Below are 17,879 nucleotides of genomic sequence, written 5' to 3' on the forward strand. Positions count from 1 at the left end.
AAGACATTGTGACATTGTATGGGGTAACTGCAATTATACTCTCCAGAACAGGATAGAACGTCTTCAGAATCGGGCTGGGAGAGCAATTCTCAGGGTCCCTGTTCGCACACCTTCTTCATTTATTAGGGACAGGTTTGGCTGGAAGCTCCTAAGTGATCGTAGACATGATACCTTGTGTATCACTGTCTTTAAATGCCTAGCCGGGCTTGTTCCTGAAGGTCTAAATGATGTATTTACTCTTATTAGAAACAATCATGGCCATAATACAAGAGGTAGCTCACACGGTAACATAGCTCTCAATTTTAAACCCAGAACTGAAGCTGGAAGACGTTCTTTCCTGTTCAGGGGGGCCAAAGCATGGAATAGACTGCAATCTGATCTGAAATATCCAATACCAACCAGCACTTCCATTTTCAAAAACAGGTTTTTAAGTGTGTAATATTAGCAATATTTAATATTTAGCAATATTTAATAGTGAAAAATGTAATAAGTAGCAAATCTTTTTATAAACTTTTTTATCCACTGTAAAAAATTTGTGAACATGGCCTTAAGCTGGTATTTGGCCAATGTTGAAATCAAAATGTTAGTTTTGAAATGTGTATATTTAATAATTGAAATGATGATGAAATTTCTTACAATATCAAGTTTTAGTATGTTCAAAATCTTTAATTGTTTTATAACTTGTGAAATGTGTTTATTTATTTCAAATACTAAATGATGAATTTTCTTGTTATATAAATACTATGCTGTCTCAAATCTTTTAACTGTTTGATTATTTTGTTTCAAAAACATGCCTTTTTATGCAGTGTTTTGGAAGTCTGAAATCTTTTCTTTTGTTGAAAAATTCCCCAGGTTTTGTTTGGGTTTTTGCTTGCAATTTCTGAATTTTGAATTTTGTAATTTTGATAAAAGTGCTATGTATGAATTTGAAAATGATTTTTCTTGTTATATAAATACTATGCTGTCTCTAATCTTTAAAATGTTTGATTATTTGTTTCAAAAACATGCCTTTTATGCAGTATTTTGGAAATTCTGAAATCTTTTTTTTTGTTGAAAAATTTTTGTTTGGGTTTTTGCTTGCAATTTCTGAATTTTGAATTTTATAATTTTGATAAAAGTGCTTTGTATTTAAATTTGATGAGCTGTGTTGGTTATTTATTTTAAAATTGTAAATATGGGTTAGTTTGCCCATTTTAAGTTCATGATTGTGTATGCCTATATATATTTATGGATCCTATGTATTTAAATATTTTGTTAAATTATTTTTATGTATGTTGATGTATATTTTAATGTGCATTTTGATGTATATTTTAATGTGACCCCTGGGCCTCATGGAAGAACAGAGGATACCTTAAAACATCCACTGAAGGAGTAACTCAGGCAAAAGAAGAAATAAAACAAACAAACAAACAAACAAATATTACAGAGGTCATGGCTTCAACCATCTCCAAATTTCACCCATGTATTGAAAAATCTGTTTGACTCTTACTCCACAAACAAAGAAACTATGTGGTACATTATGACATACTTAAAAAGCGGCAAACTACGAGGTTCTGCATTTATGTTGATAGTGTGTAAATAAGGGATGCACCATTTGAATGGGGGGGGGGGTGCATGGGAGTTTGGGTCTGGCGCAGTTTTTTTTCTTCAATTTTAATGCATACCTTCATACATAGCTGGGTGGCGTAAAAATATTTGAGCCGATTTTTTTTTCGTTTCATTATTTTTTTCCAAAACACTCTCATGCCCACTGGAAATGAAATAAAATAAAATTAAGACTTGACATAAAATTAAATTGAAAAAAAAAAAAGGAATGAAAATACTAATAGCACGTCTAATTTACGCAATTGATTATTTAGTTAGATTCAAATTTCTTACAGAAACGTTCACAAAATCATAGTTATATGGAGTGCTTGTCTTAAAACGCCAATGGGGTTCCGTTTCGAAGGTGCCTCCACTGGTTATCTGGTAAATGATACTTTAACATTCCCAGGATTCTCATCGCTTTGACATGCCTAATAATTTGAAATATATAGAAGTACTGAATTTCAATTGAATTATCTAATATGTATTTATTAATTAATGTATTACTTCTATTGCATTCGAATTACTACATTGTATTGGTGTTTGCATTACAGCAATATCTATCCATTTGGGTAGAGACGCATGAAAGTTCCGCTCTCATCCCAAGTGGTACTAACAGGGTATAAGGGATGAAATCAAAATTCGACCGCCCGTATCCGGCGGTTGAACCGCGTCCATTATTTAGAACAATTGAAACCGGCTCCAACCGGACGTAACCGCACCGAATCGGCGGTCAACCGCCGGTGGGTTTTTGATTGAATCCCTAAACGACTTGTATGGGAAAAACCTAAAGCTGCGGGTAATATACAGACCATTACATTACCTATACGTCCAAATTGACTGTTTTAAGTCAATATGTATCTATCCATCAGTATGCCAATTAAACGAAAACGTCACTTGAATGAATATTTCAAATGCCATGTCCCGGGAGAGATTCATTCCAACGAGGGTAATCACCGCGGCAGCTATAGAGGCATAATGTGTTTGTCCTGATGTCCATATTTATTCAATAAAATAATGTCTCAAGACATTAGAGTTACGGTGTAAACGGTGCATGAAGGTCGTCCTCAATTTAGTGCGACTTGTATCTCATTTTAAGCTCTAGTCAAACATCTTTTAAGCCAATCAATAATCCTATTATAATTAACTGTTCCCTTTGTCAATAGAATTCTTCAATATTGCGTTGGCTAAATCCTGTTCAAGTGGTGGGTTTCAAAGCATTGTATTTTGTCTAGCTGTGTATAACCAACAATTAATAATGAGAGGACATTTTTGAATCTCGTTGACATTGGGCTGATTTGAAGTGATCGCCAATTATGACTGTTTGATATTTATAAAACAAAATTGTACACCGTGTATTTTTCTATAAGTCTATAAGGCTCTTCAGCGGTCTGCCGATTTGGCGCTGGGTGAATACCGGGTAGTATAGTCATTGTGGGTCACCCAGCAAACTTGTATAAGCAAATTATCCTAAAGGCTGGTTTGGATAAATTGGAAGAAATCCATCTTAGATTATTTGCTCACATTAACATAACAAAACGTTAGACTTCTGCAATTGGAGTTCGTAAGCGCAAGGAAATAGCAGTTTCTTGGTTCATCTGCACGTGAAAGAAATAACAGCGATATGTTACTTAAGCTTTTTTCTCCATTGTATCAAAATGGCTCATAGTGTAGATTCATATTTTACAATTAAGATACCATCCCTTAAAAGCTACACAAAGCTATAAAGAGGCAAACGCTGTCGTATATCGAGTATATATAGACTACATAATCACCTTGACTTCCTTTTCTTAATGCAGGCCACAAGTCGTCAAAATTATTGGGACTCCGCTTTTCTACTGATCTTGCATCAAACACTAATCTACCAATAGAGGTTATCCACTTAACTCATGTGTGACTTCTAACAAAAGGCGCCGATTCCCGTAGTATTCCTTATTCAAAACAAATCAATTCATGACCTCGGAGTTACCTGCATGACTCTTGGCGGGCTATTTTGAAACAGTCATGGTTGCACATGCAGGTACTTCTTTTGAAAGTTGTAAACAAGGTATAGCAGTCGTTGAAAGGATATGCAGCTTATAGAACACGGATAACCTCTATTACAAAATGAATTTGTTATAAGCTAGAAAATGCAAAATAGAAGCAATTATGTCATACCTAATATACATTTAGTTAGTAAATGATGATAATTAAATATGCAATTCAAGGAATTTGTCCATATTATCTTTACAAAGTGATTGCCTGCCATAGAATGGGTAAAATAGTACATGGCGCTATGGTTTTGGCATTTACCTACATTAGTGGAACCAATGGCATCCTTAAAGCTGAAACGATATACAAATTTTTATTTGTTATATTTGCTCGAAGGTCACAGTGGGGCCAAACTTTTAAAATGGTCCCATCATGTTGTAATTTATCTCACAAATTGTTTCCCTCATCACAGGGTATAAAAAAGTCAATGTCATATTTTTCCATGGTGGAAAATAAAGTTAGCATACCTTGCCCCTTTTCTCTTCTAGTTGTTCGTATATTCAAAGTATCTTCTTTTATTGATCTTTGATGTGTTTTGTGTTCTCGTCCGTTGGATTTACCATTACCCACTTTATTGCAATACATATGGAAATATAAATGTGAACAGCAGCTTTCTTGGCTCATTTCCTATATGATCAATGCGTTACTCTGCAAAAATAAACCGTATTATTTAAGTAAAATAATAAAAATTGGGAAAACATGACCTAAAGACGCCGAATCACCTGAACAAGTCTTTAAAATACAGAAGGAATTGAATAATGTAAAACGTGTTAACAGTGTTCTAATTCCAAGCGCTACATTCTTGTTTACGGTATTATCATTGGAGTGTTGGTTGAAAGAAAGTAAGTAGCAAAAAAAGTGTTTGGAAAGTTTTGGAAACAAGCGACGTGAGTAAATGTAACAGCTCTAGAGGCGAGAGATTGCATTAGGGCTTTAGCGGTTTACCGATCTTTCTTTGAAATAGTAATAGGAAAATGGAATTAGTTCCGGGAATTAGTTCTATATAGTAAAATAAGGTTAAATCATTGATCATATTTCCTTGTCGCCGGAACAAATGGAGACTACGGATCTGACAGTGGCAGGCAATTATGATTTCAACTCTCTGATCACATGTTGTCCAGATAACAGAATCCATTATTAAAGATTATTTAACAAAACAAGTTGTGGTGACAAAATTGTAAAAGCTCAACTGACTTAACATCTTTATTGACCAGTGAAATTTCATCAGAATTCTAATGCTTTGCTATATTACATTCCTCTCATGGCTTTGTAGCATAGAATTGCATTGTAAAAACTGCTGAAATTGAAGTTTGCCTCCTTTCATAATATTGTTTCTTAGGATTCCCCATCCTTATCTACAACTCTCGACTCCTTCAAGTTAAGTTGGTTCCTGCTTCGTACATTTCCAAAGCATACAAGTTCTTCCCACATCCTTAAACACACTTCCCATCGTTAAATTTAGCTTGTAGTCTACAAGGATTCAGGTTACAAAATATGAGACCTTCTTCTTAGGCCATAAGTCATGTAAGTGGTGATTTAGGGTAAACCAACACTATAAGCAATACATTATAAAATCCTGTGTTTTCATGTTTTCCTGTTTTAGCAGAGGGTTGAAAATTTTAAGGAAAGATAACAAAAATGAACATGTTAAAGGTTAACCGGAACACCAGCTGTGTTTTATTGAATGAAAAATGATGGTAAACGAGCCTTAAGCGTTGAAAATGTAGCTGCAAATGTGTACCTCTCGCCACCTCATTCTGCAACAAATGTGACGTGTCATGTCAAAAGGAGACACTTTTGGGCAGGATCGTAAATGGAGAAATAGCCACAAATCTGCCCGAGGGTGATTTTTTCCAAATTTGGGTTTGTTGCAAATTTGTGATGTTAGTAATGTTTAAGATATTGTCTGATAGTTTCAGACCGGAATATAACTGGCATCTTGTATTTTTAGAGACATATTTCAAGGTAATTCCTACTCTCAACATTGTCAATAATATTTTTAATGGCCGATATCTCAATTTCCAATTTTATAATACCATAACTTACGAACTCAATATCTTCGCTTTGGAATGTCCGATTTCTTTGGGGAAAACGGTGTTGTGGAGCAAAATATCTCTATATTTAAGATTTGATGCGAATTGTATTTTGAGCGCTAATCAAACATCTTTTAAGCAATCAATAATTCTATTGTTGAAGACGATAATTAACTTCTACATGTCTATAGACTTCTTAAATATCTCTAGTCTTTGTTTGCCAAATCCTGTGGTGGCTTACAAAGCATTATATTTTGTCTAGGTGTGTATAACCAAGAATTAATAATGAGAGGACATTTCAGAATCTCGTTGATCGCCAATTATGACTGTTTGATATTTATTACCAGCAATGTGGAAAAGAGACACATGTAGAACCGAAAAAGGTATTATATGAAATAAAACAAAATGGTACACCCGTATGGTTTCCTCCAAGGCTCTTTAGCGGTCTGCCGATTTGGCGCTGTTTACAGCGTAAACACAGAAGCGGGGTTCTGATTGGCTAATTGAATTATTTATCATGATATCGACACCTTATTCGGGGATCAAATTGCCTAGCATCACGTTAACCAAGTGTGGACTGGTAAAACATGTGTGAATCGTTTGTTTAATTTTATCTTTCATACTTTGACACAGCTTGCGCCGCGGGTTTTAATTGTGTTAATATCGAATGTCTACTTACACACAGAGGTTAATCTCGGACAGTATACAGTTATATTTTCATCAACATCACCGAAAGGTCAAACTTCTCCAATTGCATTGTCATATTTGCTTGGTTATCTTAATCTGCTAATCTCTTTGTTTTAATCTATCTTTCATTTTCAACACTGTCGTTTGATCGCAACTTTTGATTTCCCTAAAGTGTATTAAGCATATCGAGTATGCAGACACCTGAGGATAGATATTCATCAACAACGACAAGAGATGCTTCAAGTGTATTGAGTGGGTGAATACTGGGTAGTATAGTCATTGTGGGTCACCCAGCAAACTTGTATAAGCAAATTATCCTAAAGGCTGGTTTGGATAAATTGGCCCGGTAAATTGGAAGAAATCCATCTTAGATTATTTGCTCACATTAACATAACAAAACGTTAGACTTCTGCAATTGGAGTTCGTAAGCGCAAGGAAATAGCAGTTTCTTGGTTCATCTGCACGTGAAAAAAATAACAGCGATATGTTACTTAAAAGATTTTTTCTCCATTGTATCAAAATGGCTCATAGTGTAGATTCATATTTTACAATTAAGATACCATCCCTTAAAAGCTACAAAAAGCTATAGACCTTTTTCCCTCTTTCCCATCATGCACTATTCCAGGGGGTATGAGTGTCGCAAAATACATCATCTCCCCGGGGGAGTACAGCGTTATGTTCATTACATTCTGGAATACGGACATTTCGACTGGTGCCTTCATCACAAAAAAAGAATCCCCGATAATGATGATAAAGGCGCCACGACCACTAATTCCTTTCGGGAGCAAAAAACAACATTTCTATTCCTTATGGACATGGTGTCCTCACCCAAAAAAGTTTCCTGCTATTGAAACCTAACTTTGTATACATTTTATAGACCTAATGGTGAAAAACTAATGACGGGACACGCAGTGATATTTTGTCGGCGTCCGTTTCACTTTTTTTCGGATATGAAAATAAGACGTAAACATAAATCTCTTACACAGATGTTCTGCATCGCTCCGTAACTGCATCACTCGTGTATTCAATAATTGCAGAATTAGTAACATCGATGGCCTTTACGATAATCCGCATATATGGAATCAGTATGCCCATATTAAGACAAAATAATTGCAAAGGCCTGGCAAAGACCATCGGATGCACACGATCTATGAGGTTAATGAGCTACGTCATACCCCCCTGGAATAGTGCATTGTGGGATAGAGGGAAAAAGGTCTATAAAGAGGCAAACGCTGTCGTATATCGAGTTCATATAGACTACATACTCACCTTGACTTACTTTTCTTAATGCAAGCCACAAGTTGTCAAAATTATTGGGACTCCGCTTTTCTACTGATCTTGCATCAAACACTAATCTACCAATTACAAAATGAATTTATTATAAGCTAGGAAATGCAAAATAGAAGCAATTATGTCATACCTAATATACATTTAGTGAGTAAATGATGATAATTAAATATGCTATTCAAGGAATTTTTCCATCTTTACAAAGTGATTGCCTGCAATAGAATGGGTAAAATAGTACATGGCGCTATGGGTTTGGCATTTTCCTACATTAGTGGAACCAATGTTTTTTTGCATCCTTAAAGCTGAAACGATATACAAATTTTTATTTGTTATATTTGCTCGAAGGTAACAGTGTGGCCAAACTTTTAAATGATCCCATCATGTTGTAATTTATCCCACAAATTGTTTTCCTCATCACAGGATATAAAAAAGTCAATGTCCCAATTAAGTGGAATTCACTTGAGAAACATATAAAGAATATAAAGACGATCAAGCATTTCAAAACCAAAGTGAAAGATAATATTATTCTTAATTACATTTAGTATTTTATCTAATTTCCTTGTATGGCTTAAAGTAATTTAATTGTGTATCGTATTATCTGTAATATAGTTAATGTAGTATTGAATTTATCACGGTAATTTTTTTTGCATATTCTTGATCACAAAACAGGCTTTTTTTTTGTTTTTGTTAGGGTAAATGAGGGGGGGGGGTGGGTAGTGTATTGACATTTTGCGGTATATTTTGTTGTTGTTGTTATTTTGAAACTTTTTGTTGTTGTTAGGACAGGGGGTTCTTAAAACAGGCCATCCGGCCTTCCGAGAACCCCCTCATTCAATGTATGTGTTTAATTGTTGTGCTGTTATATTTTATATTTGAATTAAATAAAGATGAATGAATGAATATTTTTCCATGGTGGAAAATCAAGTTGGCATACCTTGCCCCTTTTCTCTTCTAGTTGTTCGTATATTCAAAGTATCTTCTTTTATTGATCTTTGATGTGTTTTGTGTTCTCGTCCGTTGGATTTACCAATACCCACTTTATTGCAATACATATGGCAATATAAATGTGACCAGCGACTTTCTTGGTTAATTTCCTATATGATCACTGCGTTACTCTGCAAAAAAACACCGTATTACCGTATTTAAGCAAAATAATCAAAATTGGGAAAACATGACCTGAAGACTCCGAATCACCTGAACAGATCTTTGAAATACAGAAAGAATTGAATAATGTAAAATGTGTTAACAGTGTTCTCAATCCAAGCGCTACATTCTTGTTTTCGGTATTATCAATGGAGTATTGGTTGAAAGAAAGTAAGTAGCAAAAAAGTGTTCGGATCTCTCAGCGTTTTGGAAACAGGGCCCAGAGCGACGTGAGTAAATGTAGGGCGTTGTAAATGACAAGAGACGTTACAAAGTTAAACAACATTTTAACCAATTCATATAAAAGGTCAGACGTTTGCTTTCGAGCGTTGATATTTTATTCAATACCTGCCAGCCGAATAGATAAACCATCACTTAACGATGCATACAAAGGTGAAACCTAGTTTCGTGAATGAAAAACAAGCTTTCCCGATTGAAACAACAAAAGCAACTTTACTTTAACCTGGTTTCTCGGTCGGTAAAAAGTGTACCAATGCCATATTTTGCATTTAAAATAATTTAAAATCCATTTAAGTGTTTTGTTCGCAAAACCAGATTTATCGAATTAAATAAGCTTACTTGTTAAAAAGCGTGGTCCATTAAGTTTTTTTTAATCGAATAGCTGGCTTTTCGAATCTAAAAAAACCTAGTTTCGAGAAATCTTGTTTCTCGATTCATAAAATCAGGTTTCATCTTTAATTGGCACGAACTTGCCTCACTTGCTCACAATAAATGACAGTATCAAATTTTATCTACCCAATTCCAAATGTCAGTTAACGTAAACGTCATTTGAATGAAACTATTAAACTCAAAACCCACGGTATAGGCATTATATCACGACCTCAAGTTTTAAGTAGTCTCAGACGCAAAATTTTAGATGCAGCAACGTGAACAAAGTATCTTTTTTTCTGGATAATGTTACGTTGAAGGCAATGGCCTTCTTCAATGAGGGAAATATGTCTCAGGTTCACTGAACAGCTGTAGGATTATAAGGTAATCAAATAATGTACTAGATTTAATTACCTAATAACTTTTCTGATGTCCAGACTTTTGTTTTTTGTTATGATACAGCACTTTATCATAGGTGCATAGAAAACGTCCCTCTAGTGGGTGGCGAACTGGTTATTAAGGAAACGTTTGCTATATGGTCGCATGTTTATCCATATTATTATGAAATAGTAATTGGAAAATGCAATTAGTTCTACACTACGCAAAAAAAGTTTCTTTATGGTTAGGAAATTTACCGACTATTAAAATGTAGCGACTAATTGTGTACGTTTGCTAAATAATCGCATGCGGGTGATTATCTTGCGCATTTTGACACCTCAATCACTACCCTACGACACTCCTGAGAAAAGATCTGAATGTTTACGTAACCAGAGGTCGAAAAATACAAATTGCAAAAAGGCCTATTCAAGTTTTCAGCATAAAAGAACACACACAAAAAAAACATGCAGATAACATTTTTTGTTTACTTGCTGAGCACATTTCAGGCATCATACTGCAGTGGCTTCCAACTTCACTTGAGATTAATCTCTTTTTCTTTCAGTACTTTGTGTGTCCCCCGTTGGCTTCCCTTACAACAGCCACGCGGCGTCTCATGCTCCTGATGAGGCGTCGAATGTTACCTTGCTCAATCCAATTCCACTCGTTGATAACGATGCGACGCAATCCCACCAGAGTTGTATCTGCCTTTATCTTCTTGTTGACTCGTCTCTTGTGCTGATCCCAAAGGTTCACCAAGGGGTTAAGATCAGGGCTTCTGGAGGGCCACTCAAGTGTCTCAATTCCTTCTGCTTTGGGAACATATTGAACATATACAGTATTTTCCAAACTGCTGTAATCATGACCTGTTTTGAACCCCTTTTCCAAACCCATCTCTCAAAACGTAAATGTCTTAGTACCTACTCACATTTGTTTTTGATCATTCATCTGCACAATAAGCAAAGGATTATCCAACATGCATCAAGGAAAATGCTTTAAATTCTAATTGAAAAGGCGGGAATAATGAAACCGTCTTCGATCAGTGAATCAGCTCTAAAACCATTGGATAGGCTTCTTTGCAATATTCGACCTCATGTTACTTAAACATTCATATCTTTTCTCAGGAGTGTCGTAGGGTAGTGATTGAGGTGTCAAAATGCGCAGGACAATCACCCGCATGCGATTATTTAGCAAACGTACAAAAGTAGTTGCTAGATCTTAACAGTGGGTAAATTTCCTAACCATAAAGAAACTTTTTGTGCGTAGTTTATATACGTAGTAAAACAAGGTGACATCATTGATTATATTTCCTTGTCACCGGAACAAATGGAGACTACGGGTCTGTTGCAGGCAATTATGATTTCAACTCTCTGATCACATGTTGTCCAGATAACAGAAAATCCATTATTAAAGATTATTTTAACAAAACCAGTTGAATATGTGGTGACAAAATTGAGCTGACTTAACATCTTTATTGACCAGTGAAATTTTATCAGAGTTGGGAAGCTTTGCTATGCTATGGTGTAAATTAATGTTATATTACATTCCTCTCATGGCTTTGTAGCATAGAATTGGATTGTAAAAACTGCTGAAATTGAAGTGTGCCTCCTTTCATAATATTGTTTCTTAGGATTCCCCATCCTTATCTACAACTCTCGACTCCTCCAAGTTAATTTGGTTGCTGCGTATATTTCCAAAGCATACAAGTTCTTCCCACATCCTTTTTTATATTCAGACAATCTAGTTCCAAATTGTCTGGCTTAGTATATAGCCAGACTGGCTATATAAATTAAGCTACAACAACAAGTGATCTCCTAGGACAGAAAGAGAATGGGCAAGGTGTACCAACTTGACGTGAGGAAACAAGTAAAATACATACTAGATAGACTGATCTTTCGAGTTAATAAGCTTCTCTTCTTCAGGAACAGACAGCAAAATATAAAACCATTTGTTTGCTAAAATATCGGACGGGGGAACCCCCTTGTGGTTCCCCAGAATTAACACCTGCAAGGTAACACCTGTTGTAGAGTGCACACCAGTAAATACAATTCTCCTACACCCTGGGAGGCAAAATCAGTGTTTCAAACAAGGAAACGTGCAATTACGACTTAATTTAATACATTAGAAAAGGCTTAAAACCCAACTATTAGGCCCCGATTCATATTTAATCCTCATTTAGGCATGGGATATAGATTGTCTGTGTAAAATGAGCAGGATCTGACTTTTTATGACAATTTGGCTAACCTTTCAAAATGTGTTACATTTCAGAAACACCAACCTATTCGTTAGGTGGCGTAAGCTGTGTGGGCTATAGGGTGATCTAGTCGGCATTTTTCTGCGAAAAAATGCTGGACTCCGTATATAATTTCTACAATGGATGTCTTCATCTGACCTTCGACTTGCAGAAAGGGTAGGTTTTGAAGAACTGAGTCGCTCTAGAGTCAAGAAAATGACGTTTTCCCAGACCCTGTTTGTACACAAAGTCAATGGGGGCTATTTACTGGTGTGCACCCTGTAGGCATTTAGTTGTTTTATATTTTTGCTGATAAATACGCAGAAACGGGGTGATTTTAATCCTTTGTATGGAATACTTTTTGGTCTACAAGTGGGGAAACCACTCCCCAGAGTTACCAGCATCATTCCCTTTCCATAACTTTTCTGCCTCCAACAATAAATACTCATCTTCCTGGATCCTCACCTGCTTAATATCATCATTATCATTAACATCATAGCCGTAATGAATATGCAAATTAAAAATTCTAAATCTAATTTAAAGTAACAATGATTCTAAAACCAGGTGGTCACTTAGAACATCTGTTTTTATTATTGATCATAAGTAGTTGATTGTTTATGAATGAAAAATGTCAACAAAAAACTATAAAAATCTCGTTAATATTCACGAATTTGGGTCGGCAAAAACCTTGGAATTATTTGAGAATTTTATATCAAAATATTGATAGTCAAGTGTGTATTTAATTTGGGTGTAGGTGTTGTTAGGGATGACAGGTGTGATATGTTGATTTTCTTCGTAAATTTCCGCTTTTTTCCGGCAATTTTGCGCAAAATCTGTTAGTCCCCCCTAATGCCCTACCCCCCCAAAAAAAATCACTGGGAATATCGAAAAGTTGAATTAGGATGGAGTTAGTACGGTTAATATGCGCCTTTGCAAGTTCAATACGGCTATTAAGTGGTAATTTGCGAAGTGCCAATATTGTTTATATCACTGCCTCTAGTCATCGGCGCTAGCTTTGAAGTTCAGATTGTTCTGCGCTAGCTTAGTATATATTATTTCTTGCGTGTACATTATGCGTCACTTTGTTCGAGCGCGTGAAATTATATACACGCACCGGCACCGATAACACTAAGCTAACGCAGAACAATCTGAACGTCAAAGCTGGTGCCGCTGACTGGATGTAGTGAAATAGATTATAAAGACTCAAATATATTATTTGCTGTGTCCCACAGGGATCTATATTAGGTCCACTGTTATTTATACTTTATGGAAATTATATAAAAGTTCTTGATTATATTTTATTTGCTAATGACACCACTATTCTTTACTCGCATGAAAACATTGAGAGTCAAATAGATTTTATAAATAAAGAATTGAAAGAAGTTAGCAATTGCTTCAAAGCAAACAAATTATCAGTCAATGCTAGCAAATCTAATTACATGATATTAGGAACGCCCCATATGAAAAGGTACGGTGACAGAATGCATCCTTGACGAACGCCTTGGCCAATAGTGAACCACTCACTGTCTCCACTCTCTGTTCTAACGGTGGCTTCTTGGTTGTGATATAATGAGCAAATCAGGTCAGTCACATGCTCGGAGAACCCCATTTCTTTCATTATTCTCCACAGCTGCCTATGCCGCACACAATCAAATGCCTTTGAGTAGTCAATGAAGCAAAGGTATAATGGTTGCTGGAATTCCCTATTTTCTCCATTAAATTCCTCAAATTGCCAATTTGGTTTCTTGTCCCTCTTCCCCTTCTAAAGCCAGCCTGCTCTGGTGGTAATTCATTCTCAAGATGATTTCTAATTCTCTCTGCAATGATATGGAGGAGGACTTTACTAGCATGTGAAATTAAGGCGATGGTGCGGTTGTTAGCACATTCCCTTGTGTCTCCCTTCTTTGGTAAAGGTAGGAATACAGCCTTTTCCAGTCCTCTGGCCATTCTTTACTGTGCCAAATCTTGTTACATAGTCTGTGAATTATTGCAACACCTTCCCCTTCACTCTCTTTCAACAGTTCTGCCTGGATGTTGTCAATTCCTGGTGATTTACCATTCTTGAGCCTCTTCATTGCTTGGTTAACCTCACTCAACAGGATCTCTGGTTCACTGTCAGTGTCTTCGCATTCAACCCCATCTTCCTCCTCTGCATTGTCTTCTTGAGATGCATATAATTTTTCACAGTATTGTTTCCATCTTGATTTAATTTCTTCAACCTCCGTTAGGATGGTTCCATTTTCATCCTTCAGTACGTTGAGTCTTGGAACAGGTTTGGAAGTCAGTGCTTTGATATTTTTATACATATCTTTGGTGTTGCCTGATACACTATCCTTTTCCACTTCAGCACATTTCTTGGTGATGAAAGAAGTTTATCTCTTCTGATTTGTTGCTGGATTTTCCTGTTCAACTCACGATACTCTCCACGTTGATCTTTGTTCTTCAAACCATTTGCTTTAACCTTTCTTCTTTGATCAGCCAATTTGAAGACCTCTTCTGTGAGCCAGGGTTTTTTCTTGCTCTTACATCTGGGAAGAGTCCCTTGAGCTGTTTCTGTCACTGCTTTCTTGATGTTTTGCCACAGTTCTTCTGGAGTAGATTCTTCGGAGTCAGTCTCCATTAGACTCTGGAACTGGTTCTTAACTTCCACTCTGTATTGGTCATTGATCTTGCTTACATCAAATCTGGCTGGTTTTCGCTGTCGCTTGATCCTCCTTAGTTTCATTTTCATGGTAGATATCAGAAGTTGGTGATCAGATCCACAGTCCGCTCCTGGGAGGGTCTTCGCAGATATGAAACTAGATTTCCATCTTCTTTGTACCAAGATGTAATCAATCTGATTTCTGGTGCTTTGATCTGGTGATGACCAGGTATATAGTCGTCTTGGGTGTTGTTTGAAGTAGGTGTTGATGATTGCAAATTTGTTCTCTTGGCAAAAGTCAACAAGCATCTCTCCCCTCTCATTTTGTTCTCCTAAGCCATTACTGCCCATCACATATTTATTGGTACTCCTTGCTCCAACTTTAGCATTGAAGTCACCTGTGACGACAAGAATGTCTCTCTTGTGAATGCTGTCTATGGCCTGTTGTAGCTGGTCATAGAATTGTTGGATTTCTTCATCACTTGATGCAGAGGTGGGTGCGTATGCCTGGATTACTGACATATTCATTGGTTTGCCTTGGATACGAATGGTAATGATTCTTTCATTTATCGGGTTATAACCTAGAACACATTTGGCGACTTCTTCATTGACTACAAAAGCAACTCCATGCTCTCTTTTACTTTCTGTACCAGAATAGTAAACAACGTGTTTACTTAGTGTGGTGAAATGTCCTTTTCCTGTCCATCTCATCTCTGAAATTCCTGTTTGGTGCACATCATTTCTCTCTAATTCATTTGTTAGAATGTCTAGCTTTCCCAGATTCATCGTCCTGACATTCCAAGTCGCAATCTTCAATGTTGATTTCCAGAGGTTACGTCTGGCATTCTCCTTGGGATTATCAGCTTTCACGCCTCCTTGCGGCTTTAACGTGACAGCGTCATTGATGCCCAGGCAGATGCCATCTGTTCTCTCTTCCCCAGTAGCTTTTGAGACACCTTCAGGCCTGGGGGTCTCACTATCCAGTGTCATATCTCTCTTTACGTTAGTTGTACTCATCATCATAGGTTTACTTGGCAATTAGTCGGTGGTGGTTTGCCGTTGCCTTCCACCATTGCGCAGTAGAAAGGAGACCATTCCCTAGACTCCAGCTAGTAGCTCTCCAATCTCTAGAAAAACCTGCCAGTAAGACCAGTCATTGACTTCATCTTCTGCCTAGTATCTCCTACTGAAATCTGCTGCTGCCCAGATCCAGTTGTGGATGCCGTTGGCTATTCCCCAAGAAAAGCTCATTTGGCTCTAGCTGACATTTCCTTCATCAGGGGTCCCACTATCCCACTCAAGCTGCCTGAGTTGGCCGGGATTGTTTACCACCGCCCGGGGCTCAGTGGTGGCAAGATGTTATTTGCATCCCAAGATGTTAAAAACAACCTACTTATACTCTATGATTGGGAGAAAGAAAGAAAGAAAGAAAGATGAAAGAGATAGACACAATACCAGTTAGCATCCACACTGCCTGCTCCTGTATACAGTATAACTGAACACGGTGTACAGGGGATGGCACATAAGAAGGTGCCCATGTGGCGCTCGCCTTCACCATCAAACTGGGGATCTGTATCCTGTACCCCAGAGTGATATTACAGTCGGTAATCGCCCCTGGGATTCGGCGCTCTACCCTATACTAAGGACAAAAACCCATTGTCCTAGACAAAACCTGATGTTAAACATCCTACCAAGCCAACTAGTTTGACTCACCTATTCTTGCTAACTGGTTTGCGAAATGAAAATTATAGCAAGAAAAGATTATAGAAAGAGTGAAAGGTGAAAGGTAGAGATGAGTAGGTTGGGAGCACCCCACATAGATGAATCTATGAGGGAAAAATCCAGCTTTTGTACCTAATGGTACAGGTGCTGGCAAAGGGTTATTTTCAGCTCCTCGGCACTGGGACAGTGCCTCCCCTTTTGCATCTCCTAGGACAATTTAAACCCTTTGTTTAGAAAGAAAATGGGCAAGGTGTACCAACTTGACGTGAGGAAACAAGTAAAATACATACTAGATAGACTGATCTTTCGAGTTAATAAGCTTCTCTTCTTCAGGAACAGACAGCAAAATATGAAACCATTTGTTTGCTAAAATATCGGTCGGGGGAACCCCCTTGTGGTTCCCCAGAATTAACACCTGCAAGGTAACACCTGTTGTAGAGTGCACACCAGTAAATACAATTCTCCTACACCCTGGGAGGCAAAATCAGTGTTTCAAACAAGGAAACGTGCAATTACGACTTAATTTAATACATTAGAAAAGGCTTAAAACCCAACTATTAGGCCCCGATTCATATTTAATCCTCATTTAGGAATGGGATATAGATTGTCTGTGAAAAATGAGCAGGATCTGACTTTTTATGACAATTTGGCTAACCTTTCAAAATGTGTTACATTTCAGAAACACCAACCTATTCGTTAGGTGGCGTAAGCTGTGTGGGCTATAGGGTGATCTAGTCGGCATTTTTCTGCGAAAAAATGCTGGACTCCGTATATAATTTCTACAATGGATGTCTTCATCTGACCTTCGACTTGCAGAAAGGGTAGGTTTTGAAGAACTGAGTCGCTCTAGAGTCAAAAAATGACGTTTTCCCAGACCCTATTTGTACACAAAGTCAATGGGGGCTATTTACTGGTGTGCACCCTGTAGGCATTTAGTTGTTTTATATTTTTGCTGATAAATACGCAGAAACGGGGTGATTTTAATCCTTTGTATGGAATACTTTTTGGTCTACAAGTGGGGAAACCACTCCCCAGAGTTACCAGCATCATTCCCTTTCCATAACTTTTCTGCCTCCAACAATAAATACTCATCTTCCTGGATCCTCACCTGCTTAATATCATCATTATCATTAACATCATAGCCGTAATGAATATGCAAATTAAAAATTCTAAATCTAATTTAAAGTAACAATGATTCTAAAACCAGGTGGTCACTTAGAACATCTGTTTTTATTATTGATCATAAGTAGTTGATTGTTTATGAATGAAAAATGTCAACAGAAAACTATAAAAATCTCGTTAGTATTCACGAATTTGGGTCGGCAAAAACCTTGGAATTATTTGAGAATTTTATATCAAAATATTGATAGTCAAGTGTGTATTTAATTTGGGTGTAGGTGTTGTTAGGGATGACAGGTATGATATGTTGATTTTCTTCGTAAATTTCCGCTTTTTTCCGGCAATTTTGCGCAAAATCTGTTAGTCCCCCCCTAATGCCCTACCCCCCCCAAAAAAAATCACTGGGAATATCGAA

At 36.9% G+C, this 17,879-nt stretch overlaps 1 protein-coding gene across 1 annotated transcript; it reads right to left on the reverse strand.

The window, feature by feature from the left end:
- Window positions 1–13,838: 13,838 nt before the first annotated feature.
- LOC140143053 (craniofacial development protein 2-like) lies at window positions 13,839–15,640 on the reverse strand. Its single transcript, XM_072165098.1, has 2 exons — window positions 14,398–15,640; window positions 13,839–14,269 (listed from the first exon to the last, which is right to left on the reverse strand). The coding sequence occupies exons 1-2, from the start codon at window positions 15,638–15,640 to the stop codon at window positions 13,839–13,841; spliced, it is 1,674 nt and encodes a 557-aa protein (XP_072021199.1).
- Window positions 15,641–17,879: the final 2,239 nt, after the last annotated feature.

Source organism: Amphiura filiformis, chromosome 20, assembly GCF_039555335.1.
Source record: "Amphiura filiformis chromosome 20, Afil_fr2py, whole genome shotgun sequence".
NCBI classification, from domain to species: domain Eukaryota; kingdom Metazoa; phylum Echinodermata; class Ophiuroidea; order Amphilepidida; family Amphiuridae; genus Amphiura; species Amphiura filiformis.